Source organism: Triturus cristatus, chromosome 3_2 (assembly GCF_964204655.1).
Source record: "Triturus cristatus chromosome 3_2, aTriCri1.1, whole genome shotgun sequence".
In the NCBI taxonomy this organism is placed as follows: domain Eukaryota; kingdom Metazoa; phylum Chordata; class Amphibia; order Caudata; family Salamandridae; genus Triturus; species Triturus cristatus.
Genome location: NC_140584.1, coordinates 1082855040 through 1082878353, shown reverse-complemented (window position 1 = coordinate 1082878353; position 23314 = coordinate 1082855040). Strand labels below are relative to the sequence as shown.

General features: G+C 43.3%; 1 protein-coding gene and 2 non-coding genes across 3 annotated transcripts in view; all 3 read right to left on the bottom strand.

The window, feature by feature from the left end:
* Positions 1 to 3293: 3293 nt before the first annotated feature.
* Positions 3294 to 23314, bottom strand: part of CCT6A (chaperonin containing TCP1 subunit 6A) — a 31416-nt gene continuing 11395 nt past the window's right edge. The window contains exons 6-14 of the mRNA XM_085649827.1: positions 22586 to 22696; positions 22065 to 22224; positions 21703 to 21785; positions 17799 to 17895; positions 16652 to 16799; positions 16241 to 16374; positions 7077 to 7179; positions 5535 to 5607; positions 3294 to 3624 (exon numbers count right to left, since the gene is read on the bottom strand). Of these exons, the coding sequence (XP_085505953.1) occupies positions 3552 to 3624; positions 5535 to 5607; positions 7077 to 7179; positions 16241 to 16374; positions 16652 to 16799; positions 17799 to 17895; positions 21703 to 21785; positions 22065 to 22224; positions 22586 to 22696 (982 nt within the window). The 3' untranslated portion in view covers positions 3294 to 3551. The remainder of the gene's footprint in view (positions 3625 to 5534; positions 5608 to 7076; positions 7180 to 16240; positions 16375 to 16651; positions 16800 to 17798; positions 17896 to 21702; positions 21786 to 22064; positions 22225 to 22585; positions 22697 to 23314) is intronic.
* LOC146859164 (small nucleolar RNA SNORA22) lies at positions 22320 to 22450 on the bottom strand. The gene has a single exon (XR_014980376.1). It is a non-coding gene; the product is annotated as a small nucleolar RNA SNORA22 (small nucleolar RNA).
* On the bottom strand, positions 22811 to 22936 carry LOC146859163 (small nucleolar RNA SNORA15). Its single transcript, XR_014980382.1, has one exon. It is a non-coding gene; the product is annotated as a small nucleolar RNA SNORA15 (small nucleolar RNA).

Below are 23314 nucleotides of genomic sequence, written 5' to 3'. Positions count from 1 at the left end.
TCGATGACGTGTGACGGAGACGGCTCGACAGGTGTAACCGCAGGTTTGGTGACCTGTGTCCTGAGTTGAAACGCCTTCGGGATTGTGGGTGGAGGCAAGCCGAAGGTAATGCTGGTCGGCACCGACGAAACCGCCGGAGCCGAACCGGAACCCGACGGGTCCTGGAGGGCGTCCTTGGATCTGCAGCCTGGCATCGCGCCAGGCCGTACTCGGGGCGCCTTAGAGGTCGTGGCCCCCGCCAGGGTCGTCGAGGCGGCTGCAGATATCTTCTGCGCCCGTGGCGCATCGAGTCGAGGTGCGGAGATCACCGTCGACGTCTTCGACACGTGAGGTTTTGGTGTCGTCGAGGGAGTGCTGCGAGGCGTAGCAGGCGGGACGGCCCTCGGTGTCGGTGGCGTCGACGCCGGTAACCGGGCAGGTTTGTCGGCGCCGATGACCTTCTTCCGTTTGTCGACTCCCATGTCGCCCGTCTCGAGTTCGGCACCGAAGTCTCTCTTGGTGCGGTCGGTGCCGACCCGGTGCGCTGGCGTCGAAGGTGTTGAAGGCCTCGATCCGACTAGCGCCACTTTCAGTTTCGGTTTCGTAGGAACCTGAGCAGCTTTCGGTTTCGGTTTCGTGGAAGGGAAACCAGCTGGCTTAAGCGGTAATGGCTGCCGCTGAACGTCCGAGGCCGGGCCCGAGGGCGGGGCCGAAGGACTGCGTGATAGGTCTCGGGTAAGGCCCGAAGGCGATCCCTCGACCGGAGCCATAGTCTGTGGCGCTGGTGAAATTTCGGTCTGAACAGGGAGGCCTTGTTCATCATCGGAGCTACTCTCTTCGGCTCCTAAGGCCTCCTCGTCGTCTCCTACCTCGGTGTCGTCTTCACCTCTGTGGAAGAGTGACTCGTCGGCCTCGTCCGATCCGGGTTCGTGTTCGTGTTCGGAAACGGGACTGGAGGGTAAGACTTCTACTTCCTCGACGTCGTCAGCCTCGTCGAAGATGTCAGCTGGGGCCGGTGCCGCGTGCTGCGCTTCGAGCCTCGCCGCTCGACGATTCCGCAGAGTCTTCTTTGAACGGAACCGGGCACAGGCCATACATGTCGATTCGTCGTGGTCCGGCGAAAGGCATTTGTTGCACACCGGATGGACGTCGATGTGTGGGTACTTCGCATTGCATACCGGACACCTTTTGAATGGCGTCCTGGATTCCATCGTCGAAGTAGAGTCGATGGACAGGCAAATGCGAACAAAGTCGGTGCTGAAAGTTAGTAAACTAACAAAAAGTATCGAAACCCGATCGATAAACAGTACCGACGCGAACTAAAGGCCTTGTGGCCTCGACAAAAGTTTTTCCTAACTTGAGCTAAGATAGCACATCCGAACCCAATGGCGGAAAAAAACAATCTGAGGATGGAGAGGATGCCCATGCGCACTGTAGTCCATGGGAGGAGTCACCTATCCAAGGATACTTCGAAGACTCTTCCAGGACAACAACGTGCAAACATCCGGACCCAACACTAGGCGGCGATCTATGCACAGATATGAATTCAGCAGCCCACATGCCTCGAACACTACGATTCCGGACCCAACCACAAGATGGCGGAATAATGCACAGCATAGTGAATCCAGAAAGATTCATGCTGCAAAACTGTTATGACTAACCTCCTTTGCCTTATTTTCCAGTGGCCTCTTCTGCTGCATTTGTATCCTTGGCACAAAAGAGCCCACTGGGAATGAGTCGGTGAACCCAAACAGAACTTCAGACACTTTTCCTCAAGAAACCTCATCTTGTCTGGAAATTGAAGGACTGGCTCTACAGCATTTGATCATGTACGCTAGCCAGAATTGGTCACAATGAGGCTTACTGGCAAGTACTTGGATGAGGATAGAATTAAGAAACGTATCTAGCACTGGCAAGTTGAGACCAGAAGCAGGGATGTGTGCTTGCCCCAAACATTCAACCTTTACATGGACACTCACTTATTTGGGGTCTGAACTGCTAGACAACAAGACCAGGTACTATGCCACATTCCTTACTGACAGACAAGTTGGTGCTGATAGACCAAATGCAGATCTACTGTGCAAGCATAGCAGAAATTTTAATTGAATACATTTCTTAATTCAATACTTATAGGCAACATCTTGTTAGGACTGAGCTAGATCCAGCTGCATATGACAAAGAAAGATCTTTGGAGGAAGTGTGCAACTAAACCTACCTTGGTGTCAAACGTAGCACAATGTGATGCAGAGTTGATTTCCTCACCCAGAATAAAATTGCAAGTACTGTAGGAACTGGGAGTCGTTGGCTGCAGGTGTGCTAATTTTTCCTCAGAAAGAGTTAACACGTTTGGAGAGAATGGCCCCAGGAAGAACATAGCCCAAATAAGTCATGCAAGTGTAGCGAAGTCTCACATGCTATATCAAAATTTTGTTGATAATGGGTTTCATTAACTGAAAGATTAAGTTAATATACAGACAATGACAATCAATAGTTTTAAACTCACACACAGTGAAATACGTACACTGACTGGAAATTACAACCAAGAATAAAGTCAGCCTTGGGGCTGAACAATGGCAGACCATCTCATCACTTTTTTGCAATCATTTTAGTTTAGGTTCAGAGGTCCCTTAAATTATTATGCTGTGATTTAGTGAGGAGTTCATTTGCGTTAAGAGCTTGGCCATACTAGAGAAAACCTAAAAAATAAAAAGTGCCTGAAGCAGAGGTGAAGTACGTACCACTCACCTTAAAATCAAAACTTAAGAGGCAGATGCCCCTGTCTCTAGGGATTACAGGATAGCCTTGTTCAATTACTCATGTCTATGCATTCGTTGTATACAGAGAAGGGTTCTGTATGCGCACTGAAATTTAAAATTGAAATGTGGACGTTCCTGTTTTCCAACTGAGCAAGACTTCAGGCCAGCGGTGCGTAGAACTCCTTGTGATACATGGCTTCCCAACAAGTGGCTACACCAAGCTTTAGGACACTGATTAGTTGTGTTCTTGTACAATACGGCCATTACAACAGTTTGGTTGTCCTCCAACCCTCCCCACTGATCGCAACTACTACCACAGGTGGTCTAATTTTCTAACTCATTCAGACAGAACACAATACGAATATATATCAAAGTCACTTCAAGCAGTTAATTCAGTGCAAATGCAAAAGTGCCAAGAGTGAAGCGAGGTGGTGAGAGATACTTGCGAAGAATGTATTGCTATCACCACAAATTTTTAACACGGCTGGGAGCCCTGATGTAAATTGGGCAAATTATGCCCCAAGAACCTCGGTAGGTCATTCCAAACACAAACAAAAGTCAAGTTAGTTTGTTTTAATAGTGTATAGACAGTCAATTTGTAGGTCTAAGTGCAATAAAAAATAATAATAAATAACCGATTAGCGTGTCATGTGATGCAATGGAAAAGCTATGACTGTATTTAATAGACATGACGATTAACAGCTCCGATTGCCACCCCTGACAATGCGTTGTAAAATGCTGGGGCCAACAGTTCAGACTCCTGTCAGGAGTTACAGGTCGCATCAAATCAATGGTCATTTCTTCAGAAGAGGATCTTCATCCTTTAAGTGACGACATGCCCGCTCTCATGATTTCATCCACCAAGAGGATATTGCTAGCAATCACAGTGCTGAAAGAAAAAGACAACGTTTTACCTTAACCAAAACTTAACTTCTCTTGCTTAAGAAAGTTTTATAATTGAACACCTTTGCATTTCAAATCGGCTTTTGCAATGCAGTGATAAACGCAAGCTTGATTTGAATATGCCAGAAAAGGCAAGCATTTACAGGAAGGTGAATGCACTGCACATCCAGGTCTGTTAGTTTAAGTCTTATGTAAAAATACTTACCACTTGCATTAAAACAATGGAAACAGCACCCACAACACAAAATCCAAAAACTAAAAAATTCATCCAAATACCTATCGCATTACAGAATCAAGGGGAGCGTTTCTGAAGCCTGACTAATGGAGTTACAACCGTTACGAAAACTAAATGGGTCGTGGAATCAACAATCCAAAAAGAGACAGATTTAAGAAATCCAGTTGTTACAGTAGCTGAGCTAAGAGGTTTTACTAGGATTCACCAACGCTATGCAAGTGCAGTAGAATGGTAAGCTTAAGGGTAGAGTGGGTGGTCACAGTAGTATGCAACTTCACGCCCCGAGGGTTTAGTATTATGCCTTACATGCTTTTTTTTTTTAACTTATTTCTTAAAAGACAGCGAATTATATATTTATACCCAAATTTGTTCAATTTTTCTCATCACGTCACAGGTATGTTTCAATAGATGGACGTTTGCAGACCTGTCCTATGATGCCCATCATAGGAAGCTGGGAGGGGCGATTTTTTTTACTTGGGCATTCAAAAGCTGCAGCAAATATTCGTGGCGACAGTCAGAACTGTTCTTTAGGGTTCACTACACACCAGCTGAATAATGGAGTTACTCTTCTGGACACTTGACCCAGACAGTAAGGTAAAGGTTATGCTTGGAGTGTGAAACTGTTGCAGCATGACATCTTCAAAAATGTTGTAGCTAGGAATTTTAACAGGCCTTTTAGATCCCACTGTCTTTCATGGGTCCTTTCAAGCATCACATTTTTTCGTAAGGGGGTGGGGAGGGGGTGGAAGGGAAAATCAAGCACTTGCAATGTTTGCATAAACATTACCTTGGTACCCTAGATGCCACGTGACACGATTACAGAATCACGTCAGAGCAGCTGGGCTTACAAGCAGTTGACTTTTCCCGATTCATTCACTGAGGTTTTAAACCATCTTCAAAAGGTTATAAACTTCATGCATTTACTAGCGTTGGATCACTTAATTTGATGTATAACATTTGAGCGTATCAAACAGATGTCTTCTGTGACATCCAGACACCAACTAGATTTGACATGACAATGAAAAAATGAAATGTCTACAATTTAGACACAAAACAATTAAGAAAAAGTATACATTAAGCAAATCACGAATTTAGTGAATTTAAAATAGTTTCAACAAGCAGGGTGGTGCTTCAGAAATTGTAGTTTTATTTCTAAAAGATGGAGCAATGTGCAAGACTTTAAAAGCATCCCTGTTTGTCCCAATGCACGATTTTCCTTTTGTTGGTGCATACTAGCACTTCAACTGAGACCGCCAATCATCTATACGAGATGGATTGTTGCATTTCCTCCGCTCCCTCAAATCAGGGTATGGGCATTAACTTTAAGCCTCCAATTTCAAATTTACATAGCACATTAAAATGTGTAAATTTGCTTTTATATCTATACACAAAGTTCATAATAACAGTATGCTATTATCAAGAATGTCAAACCACAATCATAAGTTGGCTTTTGAGTAGACTTTGCAGACCCATGCTAATTAAACAACGGTCTTATCGTGGATGAAAAACAAAAACTTTTCCTCACAGAAAGCAGAGAAAAAGAAAGAGTAAATTAACACTTCTACATCAAAAAGTACGAGAAACTAGGCACAGAAAAAAATTCATGACTCAAAAGAAGATCAGCGACTTACTCAAAAGTGTATAGTAATTGTGCTACTTACCAGGAGTGCAACAGCTGCTTCTTAACACTGTAGTTGTCCCACACACCAGCATCTGCTGCAACCATTGGTTCACCTGAAGTACAAAAATACAGCTGACTATACATACAGATTTAAATACATTCTCTACGTATAAGGTAAAGAAAGGTTTATTAAAGATCTAGGAGGCGGGGAAGTAGTGAATTAAACAAAAACTGAAAATGCCTAGCTACCTTCACATCTATCACACACAGTACGCCTCCCTCCGTTCCAAGGCCACCGAAGTCATCTGCGGCGTCCCGCAAGGATCGTCGCTCAGCCCCACTCTTCAACATCTACATGAAACCCCTCGCTGCCATCGCACGCCAACACAACCTCAACATCATCTCCTACGCCGATGACACCCAGCTGATTCTCTCCCTCTCCAGAGACCGACACCGCCAAAGCCAGCCTGCACGAAGGGATGACAGACGTCGCTGAATGGATGAACATCAGCCGCCTGAAACTGAACTCGGACAAGACAGAAGTCCTCATCCTGGGACCATCACCCTCCGCATGGGACAACTCCTGGTGGCCCCCGGCACTAAGCACCGCACCTGAACCGACAGACCACGCACGCAACTTGGGCGTCATACTGGACTCCTCCCTATCGATGACCAGACAAGTCAACGCCGTCTCCTCAGCTTGCTTCCACAACCTCCGCATGCTCCGAAAGATCTTCCGATGGATCCCGACCGAGACCAGGAAGACGGTCACCCAGGCTCTCATCACCAGCAGACTAGACTACGGAAACACCCTCTACGCCGGCACTACAGCCAAGCTTCAGAAAAGACTTCAGCGTATCCAGAACGCCTCCGTATCCAGAACGCCTCCGCCCGACTCATCCTGGACGTCCCCCGACGCATCCACATCTCGTGCCACGAGAGACCTGCACTGGCTCCCTGTCAAGAGGATCACGTTCAGACTCCTCACCCACACACACAAGTCCCTCCACGACCTGGGCCCAGAGTACTTCAACAGCCGCCTCACCTTCTACACGCCCACCCGCCAGCTACGTTCCGCTAACCTCGCCCTCGCATCCAGAGAGCCACCGCTGGAGGAAGGTCATTCTCCTACCTGGCAGCTAAGACTTGGAACTCCCTACCCGTCCACCTGCGGATGACACAGGACCACCTGGCCTTCAGGAAACAGTTTAAGACCTGGCTGTTCGAGCAGTAGCAGACCCCCTTCCCCAAGCGCCTTGAGACCCTTACGGGTGAGTAGTGCGCGATATAAGTTCCATGATTGATTATTTAACGCAACTCAAGTCTACTACTAGATAATGACATTGTTTCAGTTAAGGATTACCAAAACCTCAGACAACTAAAACCAAACCATATCCAATTGTCATAGTGAATAAAGTCCAGAAAGGTGAATTAGCTAGTTTCTTTTTTTAGAACACAAAAGGTATTGGTCCAAAGGGGATGGGGGGGGGGGGGGGGGGGGGGGGCAGGGAGTATACTGTACCATGAAAAAAAAAAAAAAAAAGAAAAAAAAAATAATCAATACAACCAAACACGTTCTTACCAGTGTTTAAATCCACACCGATGAGTTGGCTAGATTCCATATATTCGGTCTGAATTTTAACCAACGTCTCTTGTGGATCATAACCAGAGTTCTGGGCTAGAACCTTAAAATAAAAAATTTTTTTTTTAAAGTAATAAAAACGTAAGCAGCACTTCATATCTGCCACTTTTATCATTATCGAACATTACACTGAAACGTGAAAGGCTTTGTTCAAGATATACTACTAAAGTTGCTACACATGTAAAAGCAATAACTGATTACTTCAAGGACTGCAGCCATGCAAAACATTAAGATCAAAGAAACCTAGACTACCAGTGAAGCCACGGTTCAACTATATAGTTTGTTGGCATATAAGGGATGTGTTGTGTTCGGATGTAGTGCACTGATTATCATCATTGTGCATTACTGTTTAGATGCTTTAAACCATGTTGTATGTAGTATATTGGTCCAAAACGATCCATGCGTATTGTACATTCAAAAACTGATGCATGGAGAGAAAAAAAGAAAGAAAAGATACTGAATAAACCAATAAAAAAAAAAAAAAAAAAAAAGATTTGTTCGGATTGGAGACTGCAGCTGATTTGGGATCCTGTAAAGCACCATTTAACAAAATTCACCTATAACACCTGCTCTACATTCAGAAGGCTAATCAAGCAGCCTCCAGAGAACTACTTTTTGATTCTTGGTGATCTCCGTAGGAGTGGGTGGAAAGTGAAAGCTAATTCTGGAGAACTATTTACTGTTAACTTTTAACACATTGACTCAGACGGCATCTGAAACGTTATAACAATGAAGTACTATTTGACTCACTTGATCATAAAGTTGATAGCAAATTTTGGGAATTTGTGCTATATCACAACAAATTGGAGTAATCCCCACAATTTAAGTTTTAGATGGGTTTAGACCAACTAAATCTATGAAATGCTAAAAGAATGATTGCCAACGGTAACTTTTGTTGATGTTTGCCCTGGTTTAGACACCAGCCGTCACTCTGTTGCATTTAATCAATGTGGTGGATGATCTTTAAACTGAAGATTAAATAAAAACGCAATTAAGTTGTACAAAAACGTGAAGGTACATCATGACGGTCTTATGTGGGGGCTTAATCTCCGTAATTGGAAGGTAGACATTAGACTATGGTACTGCAGGTTAGCAATTATGACCAACGTAAACCCAGACATTGTGGTGCATCATAATTTTCCCATTAGAACGCACAAAGATCACTTCCAAGAATTGCAGGAGGCAAGGCAGCAGCTGCTGCTGCTCGCTTGAGAAACGCTTTATTAATGAGATCTGCAGAGCTGATAGCTGGAATAGATTTCATACATTTAAGAGACCAATGCCTGGACTCCTCAAGACCAGCATGTCATGCATCTACGCACAATTTCAAATTCTCCTGCTTTACATTCCAAGTTTAGAAAGAGGAGCGGGCCATTCAAATTATGTATGCCAATAAAGAATCAATTAGCACAAGGTATAAGGAAAAGGTTACCTAACCAGTATACATCTGTTCTTAGCATGTAGAGCTGTAGAATCTCATGCATAGATCGCCATCTAGTGCTGGGCCCAGATGTTTGCACTTTTGTTTTTCTTCGAAGAAGTCTTCCTAGTCACGAGGTAGGAGGTGACTCCTTTCCGTGATAGTGCGCATGGTCATCAAATCCTCTTCAGATTGTTTTCCCGCAGAGGGTGAGAGAATGTATTAGTAAAGAACAGAGATGTCCATGTATGAATAGTAACTAGAGAACTACAGTAGCTACAGGTACCCCGGGGAGGCGGGTGCATAGACTATACAGCAGTCTCCCCTAAGCAGTGGCGATCCTGTAACTGATGGAGTTGTCTGAAACAGCGTTTTAAGAACAGCTTGGCCCACATTAGCTTGTTGTCTTGCTAACATCTACACAATAATGCTTGGTGAATGTGTGTGGTGTGAACCATGTTGCAGATGTCAGTAATGGGGACGTTTCCTAAAAAATGCAAAAACAGATGGACAGAATGCAGAACAATGTCATACATTCACCCCAGTACAGAGATCTGGGCCTAAATTCATCGTCTTTTCCAGTCCAGGGAAGACATGGCTTGGCAGTTCGGGCCGGACTGTTCCCATGAGGCACAGGGTCAGACTGATTTGCATATGGCAATGTCTGAACTGGGGTGGCGTGGTGAGCAAAATAACGATGGATTAAACCCAGATCTGTGACTGGGGGGTGAATGTTTTGCCAATGTGCAACTTTCCGTCCATCATCTTGTGTGTTTTGCTGTTTCCTAAAAAAGCCATAGTAGCCCCTAGCTTACGAGTGGAATGTGCTCTAGGGGGTACTGTGGAGTCCTTTTGGCTTTTGCATAGCAAATCTGAATACATTTAACAATCCAACTAGCAATACCCGATTTGAATATAGGATGGCACTTGTGATGTGGTGCAAAAGCGGCAATGGTTTGGTCTAACGAAAACATTTGGTTCTTTCAGTGCAATACTACAGCGTTCTAACATCTAAGGTGTGTAGAGCTCGTTCTGCAACAGAGTCCGGTTGAGAGAAGAAAACAGGTAATTCAACCAACTGATTTATGTGAAATGCAGATACTACCTTGGGTAGGAATTTGGGATTGGCACGAAGAACCACTCTGTGTAGCTGGAAAAAAGGTTCTTCTATGGTTAGTGCCTGAAGTTCACCCATGGTTAGTGCCTGAAGTTCACCCATGGTTAGTGCCTGAAGTTCACCCACTATCAATGAAGTGATTGCAATGAGGAAAGCTGGTCACCTTGTCCAGCTTTAGGATATATGTAAAGTACCTTCTGTGTTAGGTCTGGTTTGTCGAGCAGATCGTCTAAACTGTGCTTTTTTGGTGATTTTGGGGCAATAGTCTGTTTCATTGCCAAAGTTTTAGGTGCTGGCAGCTTAGGGGTCAGCGTCTTCAGATCCTAAGTGTTTCTCGGTGCAGAGTGTTGAGGTTTGGCTTGGTGCCCGACTTGGAGTGGGGCTTCTTGGAGGGCTTTGGCGCAGAGCCTGAAGGCGGGGGGAAGCCTGTTCTTGGTGCCGACCGGGGTCTGAGGCCGCAGGTTGGTCTGGAGCCTTTTTTAACTGGTTGACTTGGGAGTCGGGGCGAAGAAGGGACTGTACTTAGAGTATGTTGTCCATGTGGGATGTCCTCATCCTGGTCGGAGACCTCCTCTGAAACGGAGATCGGATCCTGCTCCTCCTCTTACCCGATAGCGTCGCCGGCTGCAAATTCCGATTTAGGTCCGAAGAGGTCCAGAATAGAGCATGTGCATTGGCTCTATGTTGCGCCGTTGAGCCCAACAGTCGCGAAGAGTCTTCTTGGACCTGAATGCCTTACACGCGTCGCAGTCCTGTTCTGTGTTCTGGTAATAAACACAGGTTAGACACTTTGTGCGAGTCGGTGCACGGTATTTCGCGTGGCACCGAGGGAAGTATTTAAAAAGGGAGTTCGTTCCATCGCCTGCAAGTCGAATGGAGGCGGTTAGGCCCAAAGGCCTACGAGTTTTCTGATCGAATGAGGGCTCTTTCAAAACAAACACGATACGAGAAGAATGGAATATGCAATCGGAAACAATACAGTCGAGGGTGAGTGCTCTACGCACAAGGGAAACCGAAGGATCCGCGTCAAACCAGAGCACAGAGAGGTGGGAAAAAAGAAAAATCTGAAGATGCGCACTATCACCGAAAGGAGGAGTCACCTACCTTGTGACTAAGAAGACTTCTTCGAAGAAAAACTGCAAACATCCGGTCCCAACACTAAATGGCGATCTATGCATATGCATGTGATCTACAGCTCACATGTCCCCAAACTGTTATCTACCATTCAAGTGTACCTCCATCTGGACTACACTATAGGGCACTCAAGTAAATAGGTGTCCTAAATTGGCAGTGAATTTCTTGCCTCGGATCCATTTTCTTTTTGAAAGAGAAATGCCCAGAGCCTTTTGTGTCCTGGGTTAACTATACTTTAACTGGATTCTAAACAAACTGGCCTCACAATCGGGATTGGTTTTAAAATAAAGTTGAGGGGTGAATGTGGGAGGGTTGGCAAGGGGTGTATGATTTGAGGGTTGGCGATCCCCCAACCTGCAAAAAATACTACTGGGCCCCGCAATTGTCAATAGTCAGCGACTGGGTGCTTGCAACTCACCAAGACCCAGCGTACAGGGTGGAGAGAGGGTACATGGCCCGGGGAGGATAGGAAAGTTAACTATACGGTAAGTTGACCAGGGACGACTGGATGCAACATGTGCATGTGGCAGTGCAGGTCTGGTGGTTTTCTGGGCTGGAGGGGTAAACTTACAGCCCAAACTCCACTGTGGTGCAGTGCACAGCTACCAGAAGTGGCAGGGCTCGAAGGATTTCAGAAGTGGAAACTAATAGGTATAGAGCACTGGGGAGACGTCTGGTGGAACCAGTCATTTACAGTTTCAGGACCTTCAGTCTGAATTCGAATTGGCCAAGTCAGAACGGTTCCAATACACCCAGTTGGGACATGCGTTGTGCTGCCACCTACCAGCGGAGGAGCAGCTCCTCAACTGCCCGCCAGAAGAGGACAGTTTACTCACAGCGACACTTGCAGAGAAGGGAGTATCATTAATTTACAAGAAGCTAGTTGGTAACTCACCTGACCTGCTCGGCTCCCTGAAACAACTCTGGGAGGGAGATCTGGGTAAAATGTAAGAGGAGGAAGCTCTTCAGGCTGCTCAGGATGTCTCCGCCAGAGAGATTCCGTCTGGTTTAGCTCAAGATTCACCATATATATGCGCAGATTCTCCTGCACAAAATGGCCAGAGCTGACTCCACTGTGCAGGATGGGCTGTCGGAGCTAGGGATCCTTTTATAACACCCTATTGCATTGCCGGTTGATACAACAGTACTGGGTTCGAGCCACATTGATAATGGCACAGGTGGCGGCCTCCGTAGAACCTGGTTGGTTATTAGGAATAAAAGGGGACCATGACTAGTCAAAGTCCAAAGAAGTCTGGCAGCGGGGGTTATGAAGCGGAACATTGCAAAAGCATGAGGAGCGGAGTCTGCCTCTACAATTAAGGACTGGAAGGCTGATTTAGATTAGTGACAGAGCGGAACTAGTAATCTATACAGCCAGAGGATGGCCTAAGAAATGAGAGAACATGGGAAATTGGAAGAACTATATAGGGAGGGAGATAATCTGGAGCACAGAAGAAGAGTGGGGTACGTCCAAAGGGTCAAATGAGATGGCTGTAAAAGTGCCTGTTCAGTACATTTGGTTTGTGTATTATAGTGGGGCCCAGGGCAACAAAGCAAAGTAGTATCTAATGAGTCGACAATATTGCTGCTTAATGATAAGTGAAGCTTACTGTTTGGTTTATCAATAAAAAATCCATTACAAAAATTAAAGTTTTGTCCTATAGTTAGGTAAAGAATATTTAATTATGGTTCCCTTAACAGGGATATTGCATCAACGTGTCCCAAGCGGCTGACTGAATTTGTTGCACAACCTAACGGCATCAGAACCTTCCACTATGCTCTACGTTTCTGTCTAAAAGGCAAATGTTCGAGTGGTTGCAGCTTTCACAAAAGCTCATCGGCTACTATCAGATAAATACTTCGAGGCTGCAGTGTGAAGGAAAAACGAATAGCTCCACTATTTTAGTCGCTTCTCTCTAAATAAAGCTGCTGCACAGGGCACAATGTGCAAAACCAAGGCCCAAGGAAATACAAGGGGACACTGAGCAATAGCCTGATCTTGTGCACTTTATTGCGAATATTGCACCAACTGGAAAAAGTGGACAGGTCATGGTTAGATAAAATGTTGTCCCAGGAGGAAGGGGTAGAGTAATTATATTAAGCTAGATGCTGTTTTTTTCCCCAGTTTGATTTAATGTTAAATCGTCACACTTTACATTTGGCATTATATAAGAGACAGAATAGGACAACAGGTAACAACAAGATAGAAGAGGAGATGAGGCGACCTGTTGTCTAGAAGTTGTCCCTTTGTTCTTTCCCTTTTATACCACCCTTGCACTATTAAAACATTTTGAGCCACCACATTTGCACTTTATATATCCGGCTTTATGGACAGGTAATCATTAGATAAAATGCCAATTGCCGATCATATGGGGGGATGGGGGGGGGGGGGGGGGAGAAGAGGTGGGGGAGCATGGGACAGTAAATGTTTAGCTTTGTCTTCCAAGTTTATCAAATTTTACCTTAGCAAATTGTACTTTACATCTGGTATTTCAAAAAAGGCAGTGCAAGACAACAGGCAACCACATGGAACAAGTTGCCTAGAAATAGTTTACCCTTTCCTTGTTTATCTTATGCCGCCCTTGCACTTATGTATACCGTGTTGGCACATTTCAACCGGTTTTATGGAAGCACTATTGCAAGATCAGTCAGGACTTAAATGAACTGAATACAGGCGGACACTGTTCCCCTAAATGAGGACATTGTTTTAACATTTTGGAAAATTTTATTCATTTGTGATGTGTTATTTATGGTTTTAATTAACTGAAATAAGCTTTGACTTGAAAGCAAGTGTGATTTAGGAGAGGCTACAGGACAATTTCAAGTCCCTACCCAGGAAGCTTTGGAAGCAGACAAATTAGATCGGGGGACTAAACCCCCACAGAGCCAAAACAAGCACTTGTCTCTGTAGGCTCACAGGGTATAAGCCAACTGCCACTTGGAGTTCTTATTTGTCAGGGCACACAAGGAAGCAGGTCCAGTCCTTCTGGGCTACTAAAGGCAGACAGTAGATCCAGAAAGTATTCTGAAGTGGGTGTCATATTTATGCCTGGCACTAGCTAGTGGGCGTCTCCTCCCGAACCAATGGAGTAAAAGTTCCCAGGCCCTGACCCATCTACATTTGTAGTAGTTCCCGTTTGGTTTACTACAAACAAGCTCAAAATGCAATGTCAGGGCAAATCCAAGATAGCAAAGGTTTTCAGCCACACTAAACTTGGGCTTGAAGGCTGAGGGGGGTGCAAGTGGTGAGTACTACGGTAATTTGTGTCTTCTCACAGACACCATAATTAGGGCTCCTGGTTGCATGGCATTTAGGTATGACATTTTTAGTCTGTATTTATCCATATTTATTTTGGGTTTTGTGGCAAAATGAACCTGTATATTTCCACATTAATTTAACCAGTAAATATGCACTCATGTTTGAATGCTTACTAGGTGTCTCTGGTGTAAACACCGGCAGAAGATAAATCAATGCATTTATATGCAAATTTCAGTATCAACCTTGTGCATTTCTACTGCTGTTAGTCTCTTTACTAGAATGCTGTTCTTTTTAGCCCCCTTACCTATGAATCCACACAGCTATTGGCCTGGCAGACATGGCAGACAGTATTTAGAATTACTCAAAAAGCAACCCAATTTACGATTTTCACATTAAAAAATAGACAAAAGAATAAATGTTTTCGGTCTGTATTTATCTGTAAAAATTAGGTAAAAGCGGAAAACTGGGAGCCTTAACCATAATCCATCTTGGAGTAAGTAAGGTGTTGGAGGGGGAAGTGAACATGCATGAGCAAATCTCTCCAATGTAGATTTACTCGTTCTAAAATGCAGTACAATCTTTAAATAGATCTAAGATTTCCAGGTCTACTTCTGTAAATTGATGGAAGTCGCAAGTCTGCAACAATGAAAGGACAAACTAGGGTGCGCTTGTCACTTTCTTAAACAATTGGGCCCCAAATTCGGCCATTAAGAAAGAAAATTTGTTTATATGCAAATTCTATTTAACAGCTGGCTTCACTGAGCGATAGCACTCTGCGTTTTTGCAAGGAGCATTATCTGCACACAAAGTAGTTCCTTTACTGCCAGGGACTAGTGTAGCAATGGCTTTTTGAGACCAAAAATATTATTGCGTTTAGTCCTTGTTTGTTTTAATGGCGATGGACCGGAAGCTTCCACAATAAAAACTTACAAAAAATCATGTCTAAACAAGAAATTCCACTAAAAAAAAAAAAAAAAAAAAAAAAAAAACAGGTTTCCCAGCAATGCCAGACCCATCAGCATTGCCAATGCTTGTTTTTCATGTTTCCTATCATTTGTCAAAACTGCTTTTACACTTGTGGTTTTTTTATTTAATTTTTTTTAATGCTAGCACGTATCAAACCTGGATTACTAAATGATGCAACAAAAATTGCACCTAAAACCAGTTTAGCAAAATATTTTTTTTCTGGTTGCATTTTTTTAATGAACAAAGATTCTTAAATGTGGCTTTCAAACGTCAAGTATTCACATTTAATCTGAGACGGGAGCATTATACTCAACCTCAGATTGTTTTAAACTTTGCAAACGTGTGCACACATTTTTAAACTGGAGCCACTGTCCGTAGTGCAATTGGAGCTTACAGCGTTTCCCTGAAGCGCTCACTAATAAAAGCTTTATATTAATGAACCACAAGTTTAAACAGCATGAATAGAGATCTAAAATCTTACCTTAACTGCAGACAATGCTCAGTCACAGACCCATAACTCTGTACTGAAAACTGGCAGCCAAAGGGTTCGTGCTGTAAGAGGTTGGGCCTCCTTGCCCAATGTCAAAATAAAAGCAAACTTGCTGTCCTTGACCCCAAACAATGTGTCCTGGGCGTCAAGCTATAGGAATTCCTTAGTCTGAGAGGACATGTCCTGCTAACTGGAATCCGGATTTAACACACAATGTAATGAAGCACTCTCTGTATTTCATTGAAGCTAGCCAACCATGCTATAATTTGAACGAATTCCACTGTAAAAGTACAGAGATCTGGGCCTAAATCCATCTTTTTTTTGCGCACCATGCCATTCCAGTTTGAACCCAGCCATATGCAAATCAGTCTTGACCCTGTGCCCTATGGGAACAGTCCAGTCCGAACTGCTAGGCCAGGTCCTCCCAAGTCCTACACTCAGGATTTAGAGGATGGAAGAAAAAAAAATGTTAATGACAAAAGCCCACTGGATGAAAATGGTTGTTGAAGGGCCTACAGTAAGTAAATTATAAATATTGTAATAAAATAAAAATGTCTGGCTAAAATCAGACCTAAAGAGACGGTAGAATGTTGTGTTTTAGGTACAAGTTAGTATACAATGAGTAACCATAAGGAACTATTAGCAAATGCACTTGATACAAGTATCAGAAAAACAGAAATGCTGTTATTTTGAATCACAAAAAGATGCAATCCAATACCTTAGGAATGATTAGCAGAGCATCTGCAAAAGCTTGTACTCCAAGCTGGGCTCGGCCTTTAACATTTGGCTTGTGCTTAACAAGGGCATTGGATATTGCCACTTCCACAGCACCAGCCCCAGCAACTACGCAACCTGTGAAAATAAAAAACAAAATTAGACCGGTCAAAGCCGGACCGGAGCGATATAGGTCAAGCATACTCCCAACTACATTGACAAAACGGGAGCAATTATTAACCCTAGACTACTTCATGACAAATCTCCCTTGTACAGACAAAATATTTTCACTAACTACAGTACTAATCATTTCCAGCCTAAAAATAGCTCCTCTGGGGAAGAAAGGACAATGTGATACAATGAATCACTTTCCAAGAGAAAAATATACAAATGGCGTCAAGATTTAATCACTTACCATCTTCAATAGCATTTTTCACAGCACGCAAACCATCTCGAATTGCATCCTTGATCTGAGCAAGTGTGTGCTTGTTTGGTCCCTTGATTAACAGAGTTACAGAACGAGGATTGTCACAATTCTCAATAAAAGTGAATTTCTCCTCCCCCTAGGTAGGGGGAAAAAAAAAAAATTTAGGCAAACTCATTCAGTTATGCCTACATCAGACAGCAGTCAGTTTACAGTTCTGAACCACATAAATTAATAAATATTCTATACAATGAATAAATATGATCAAAGTAGTTTAGACATGCACACACTATATATGAATTAAATGTGGTACACTTGAATTAGTTCTTTAGCTTGGATATGGGACCAGTTTTATTATCAATGTTTCTGATTAGTCAAAGAGCACCAAAACCACTTACAGACTGGGCACTCCAAGCCAAGAGACTTAGCGAGCATACCAATATGGTACACCAGAGCTCCAAGCTCCCTGGAGTTTGATCAGTTAGCAAGCTACAAAACCAAATTATCTATCTGGTTTTACTGTAGCTGCCAATTGCCCCAGGAAAATGATTGATCAATTTCTTTTGATTAGTCTCTCACCATTAGCTAGGGGACCGGAATTATACAGCAGTGGAGAACCAAACTATGCTGCGGAGTGGACTACATGAGGAGTCAGGAAAAAGAAAATTTGTGGCGTAATACTACCAAAAACATGCTGCATTACTTCATTTTGTCATTTTTGCACCAGATAACACTGGATAGTTGGAGTTTTCACCCGATTAGTACCAGATTAACAAAATAGCAAAAAGTAAAAGAAAGGAGATTATAGGCAACCTTTGCAAAGGGCCTTATACTACATGGCAAAATGTATCCTGGATTTTTTCTAACTTTTGAACAATCTGAGCTAGAAATATTTGTTAAAAACTGCAGATTATGAAGCAGATAATGGATTATGTGGCAAATGCGACAAATCCAAAACGCTGCAGCAGCAAAATCTCATAGTTCAAGTGGCCCTGCCATTAGCATAAAGTTCAATTCAAGGTTTGTCAAGTCTTAAAATCATCTTACATTAGTACAAAACAAGCACGCACATATTATCGTTCGGTCATCAATTGTCCAATGAGCAAGTATGTCTTAAGACAGTTTTAGCAATGCATACCATTGTGTATTCGTAAACAAGACCTGCATGTCCTAAGCACTCAGGAGTAAGGTCATCTATCGAGTTCATTGCAGTACCTCCACAAGCAAGAGTTAACCTAAACAAAAGATGGAGAAAAAAAAAAACCAATTGTGAGCATCAAGCATTTTACCAATATATTGCCAAAGACTACTACATTGACTGAAACCATTCAGCAGAAATGCAGGTTCTGGAGAAAGCAATGGCGCAGAAAAAAAATGTAGGCAATGGTAACCAACTTAAGCCACATAACCTATTCTAACATTTCTAGCTAATCTGTAGGAACATACCAAGCAAGTACTTTAAAAAAATCTCAAACCCGGGCACAGAGACCGCAAATGCACATAATTCCAATATGGATCAGAAAGACTGCAAATTGCTGACAAGGTTAGGTCAATGCTGCCAATGATATTAACGTCCAATTTATGCTCAATTGAGTATGTGCTGACAGCCTTCCCACAAGTGGCTCCCTTAGCCAGCCACTTATACTTGGATGACTCAGTGAGAACGGGCTACCATACAATTTAAACAAGCATTGGCATAGCTAAAAGGTCGCCTTTGGGACCTTATAAGCGTTTACCCATGCAACACTTGATGTTGCACCAAGGATATTGTGCTGCATAACTAAATACTTATAAGGTCCCAAAGGCAAAACCTATTGGCTATGCCAATGCTTGTTGCACATTGTGGTGGATACAATTGTGAAATCCATGGGTGAAACTGGTAAGCTATACATTTCTGAAATGTACACTAAGTTCTAAAATCAGCAAGGGTTCTCATGTATATCACTCACGGTTTCCCCAAGAAACTAATCATGGAATTAAAAAAAAAAAAAATATGAAAATAAGTAGGGAAACCAGCAATAGCAGACAGTCTTCATCTGTATTCTCAAAAACTGTAGCCGACAACTGCGCTGCAGCTTGCATAATTCATTGTGTATTGACCATGCATTAATTCATAAGGTAAAATTTCATGACTGAACCATGAGTACGAAGCACGCATTTTAGAGATGGGCTTCAGATACTGAGATTAGGAATAAGGATTTGCACAACTCCGAATTTGAAGTTACCCATATTATGTAGTTCAGAGAGCATATATCTAAATGTATTTTTTCTTCTACATTGGATTTCATTTGGAAGAAACAATCGAGAAATTAAACTGCTAATAACAAATATTCTATTATTCGGTGTTCCCCCACTTGTGTGGATGGCCTATTTGCTGCAACAAAAGGGTCAAAAAATGCAATTTGGAGGCATCAAGTGTTCATCTTGGAAACGGACCCATTTTAACGAGGTGGGAAGCTTTTGTATTTGAGTCAGGACTCGCCTGCCACCTACTTAACCCAGATATTTGTTAAAACTAGACACCAGGAGATTCCAATGTGGTGTGACTGTGGCTGAGCCTGTAACCTGAGACAAAACTGATTAACTCATGGAACATGCAAAGACTGCAGTGATAATACACGGACTTCAGAGAGTCACAGTTCATCTGTACCCGTCTCAGGCAATAGGCACATCCACAAATGTTGGATTCAATTTTTACTATGAGAAATGTGGAAATCTGGGTGGTACCAATATTGTGGCTCCCCATAAATTCGAAAATGGAGTAGGAGCCACACGTCACCCCACTCTGGATTCCCCTCCGAGTCTAGAAGGCGTTTTGCCCCCTGGAGAGTGGAGGGGAAGATGTAAAACCATTATGGGGTGGGGGCATGACCTACACCATTTCAATTTTTTTTCAAACTTTTTTTCTGGTGTCTAATGGTCTGTTGCCAAATCAGAGAGGCAGATTGGAAACAACCCACCAACCTGCTGGCCTTGGGGTGAGCAAAAAGACTTTAGTTCATTTTGGCGAGAGGGGCATGTCCAGATGGCTTGATTAGCCACTATATACATATATTTTTTTTTTAAATGTCACCTGGTCTCTAGAGGACTGTCTGCAACCTCCTCCTGGAGGAGCAGATTCAGGGTAAACCGCCCAATTTCTTCCTGGGTGGGCAGGAGATGCAGAAAGACTGATAGGCCTGTTATGGCATGCCTTGATGCCTGGGTGGGATCCCTCCAATCGTAATATCCCTGGCATCTCATGGTTTCTTGGGGAGTGCAGACTCTGCACTGCAGAGTGGAGGTAAAACCTGCAATTGCCGTTCATGGGGCAAGACAGACCGAAGTTAAATGTTTATGGGCAGGGGGAGCACTGGTCCATGCTCATATAGCAACTCCCCCGACAAACATTAACCCTGGCGTCCAGCGGATTCCCCCCCGATCATCTCTTTTCTTCAATCGCAAAAGAGCAGCAGGTACACTCAGCAGTTTCCTGGTGGTCGATAGCTGACAACACTGAGGTGAGCGAGGAGACGGGCAGCTCTGGCTCATCATGGTGGGGTTGTTGCAGCTTAATGGACACGCGGCTCGCCAGGCAGGGGTGTTTGCGGTGTTCGAAGCTCTCAAATTCAGGCTCTGAAGGAAGAAAGTAGTGAACTAAGAAAAGTTTATTGGGGTCATATAGACCCAGATAGTTACTAGCTAGCAGCTGGCGACCCATGCTTCATTAGGGAAAAACTGACTAAGGCCGTTTATCCAGCAGAGGGTCCCCTGTCTCCTTTGGTTGTTAAAACATTATGACCTTACTGCATGGCTATTTTTGGCACAGAGAAAATCAAGGATAAGGGTGCCCGAGTGGAGCCGGCAGCCAGACCTAGCTTGCCGAATTTGTGCCTTTTCTCATTCTCAGCAGAGCTAACCACAAAAGTAACTGCTACAGCAGGAGAACAACGCTCTCCGGCAGTAATAGCAACTGCTACCGCAGGTGAGGACGGAGGCCAAGGCGGCTGCCTAGAAGGTGAGAGTTCGAATAGTCTGAGCGGAAGGGAGAAGTTGTCTGAGAGTTCCGCCATGGCCCCTGTCTGACGCCAGATGAGCGAGTCCGGACACTCCTCTGGGGATGGCAAAAGTGGGCAACAATACTGAACGCGTAGGAGAAATTAGAGGGGGGAAAACAGCCTTGTTTAAAGCCTATATAACACCAGCTGTTCTCAAAACAGATGAAATCTGCGGCTGTGGTGAAGGCAGCCTCAAGTGAGCCCTCGGTCTCGACTCACTGGGCTCGTAGAGAACCAACCTATCGATTCCCCAGCTCAAAGTACCCCTGCGCTGTTTTGACGAATTTCGCTGCCTATCAAATCATGGAGCACATTCCACAGACAAGAAGTTTCTCAACCACTGAAGCGCCTCAGTTTCGAACCTTCTCAGACATGTCAGCATCTGGAAAGAGTTTATCTAGATTCTAGATGATCGATTCTTTCACATCACAGTGAGCTCAGCCAGGCATCCATTGCACAGCAATCCAAGCTCAAAGTAGTGCTGGGTAGCTTTGAGTTAAGAGAGCAGGTGGGTATTGCAGAGCCCACCGCCATCGGTTTCCAATTAACGCAGCCGCGACACAGGCAAATGTAAACTAGCAAGGGCGATAATTGGAAGCAGATGGCGTAGCTGCTCGCTCCCGCAAGGTAAACACCATATATGCACGAGTGCTCATTGCAAACAGTGCAGTACATGCACAAGTTTCCCAAAAAGTCCCGAGTGATTTCAAGTGTCTCTCCTAGGCTTGCGCGCTGCCTAGGAGAGACCTAAAAAACAGCAGCCGAGGGAGGAATAAAGCATCTGGTCATTAATACTCTGACACTAAATTAACATATCCAAGTGTGCTGGCTGGTAATTTTTACTATGTAAAAGGAAAAGCTTTTCTCGTAATCACCTGTAGATCATAGGTCTAGAACATTTTAGGCACCAGTCCAATTTGATTATGTAGGCTGCATCTAGCAAAGACAGCTAAAGAGCAGGAATACATTTCAATACCAACAGGAACTATGGCATCTCAAACTTACCTCTCCATGTTCCGTCTTTTTGCCCGACGAAGAGCTACAATTCCTTCTTTTGCGAGAGCATCCAAAGAAAATGGATCTATACCCTGCAAATTTAAGCCAACATTAAAATATAAGGAGACTCAGATGCTACAAGTAGAAGTCCTAACCACAACCCGCAGGTCCTACAACAGTATTGTTACTATTAAGAACCAATCCCACTTTCAAAGCTTTGACTTAAAATGTCAATAGTTTATACAGATTTTCAATTTAAAACTTTCACTGGCACAGCCATCGGAAAGAATAGTTAAAATAAGATGTTGTGGGTAGTAAAAATATACCACCAGTGTGCATCTTGTAAATCGTGATCCAAGGACCAAACTTACCTTTTGGTTGAGGACGATAAATCCTTTGCCTGTATCTCCACAGACCTTCCTTTTCAGTTCTACAATTTTTTGTACTCTTGCTTCAATGAATTTTCTTTCCGCTTTAACCAGTTTTTCTCGTTCTTCAGCACTCTTGTAGAAGAACCCAGAGTTCACCTCCCTAAAGAAAAAAAAATATTTGGATTGCTGCAAACAAAAGTTTTGTAGATGGCTTTTTATACTATTATGGAAATATTAAATAAAATTAGGGCTTTCAATTGTTTTGTACTTTTGAATACAAGTAGGAAAATTGACTTCTTCACATGCAGAGGTAAAGTACAAAATTGCTATTGCACAGAGTTAATACCAAGATAACCACAAGGCATGCCTGGGTGTTCACTGTGCCAGATACACTGAATACATACTTTAATCTACCATTTGTAGAAAGAAGTGGAAAACATGGTCCCAAGTGATCACCAAGGTTCCCAAAACGTAAAATCTAAAATTTTCCCAAAGTACTAAATAAAAAATAATGAACATACGTTTTCTCATACTCCAAGGAAACGTTGCAGGTGAGAATGAAAGCGTCTTCAACTCTTTTCTTCATATCAGGATGCCGAGCGCCATGATCCAAAACCAGGCCTCTGATCAGGCTTAATGAGAAGATGGGATAACACTTGATATGCTAGTCAATTGCATTTGCACGTTTCATACATTTATAGTCCATTGTGATGTGTGTCAATAGTTAATGCATGCACGCTTTAGGATGTCATTCACTTTCTTGCAGAAATGCCGAATCAAAAACAGCATGGCTGAGAATGCAAAGTGAATTTTGCTCTTGCATGGTGTCTGACTGCATTAACTAGAAGAGCTAATGCAGAATTCATCCATGCTATCACATGAAATACATATAGTCAAATGTATACAAAATAAAGGTTTTTACTGCTAGCTGGATGCCATAGAAAATCCCTATCAAACCAAATATCCGATCACAAGCTTCAACATGAAAAGCCAGAAATTGAAAGCAAACTTATCAGAAACCACTTGCCTCCCACGTTTCACAATGTAGCATGCTGTACAATGTCATTTAGTAAGGACTAGGTGAATGACCACCAACAGTGTCCAGGTATTAGTTTATTAAAACATTTGAATATAGCACTTTGACTGTTTTAAAAACTTATTAAAAAAGTAAGATTCCCATGACCGTGTGTTGTTAGAGCACAACACAAACGTTGCGCTTAAAACAGTAAGGTAAATCCATTGGGCACACT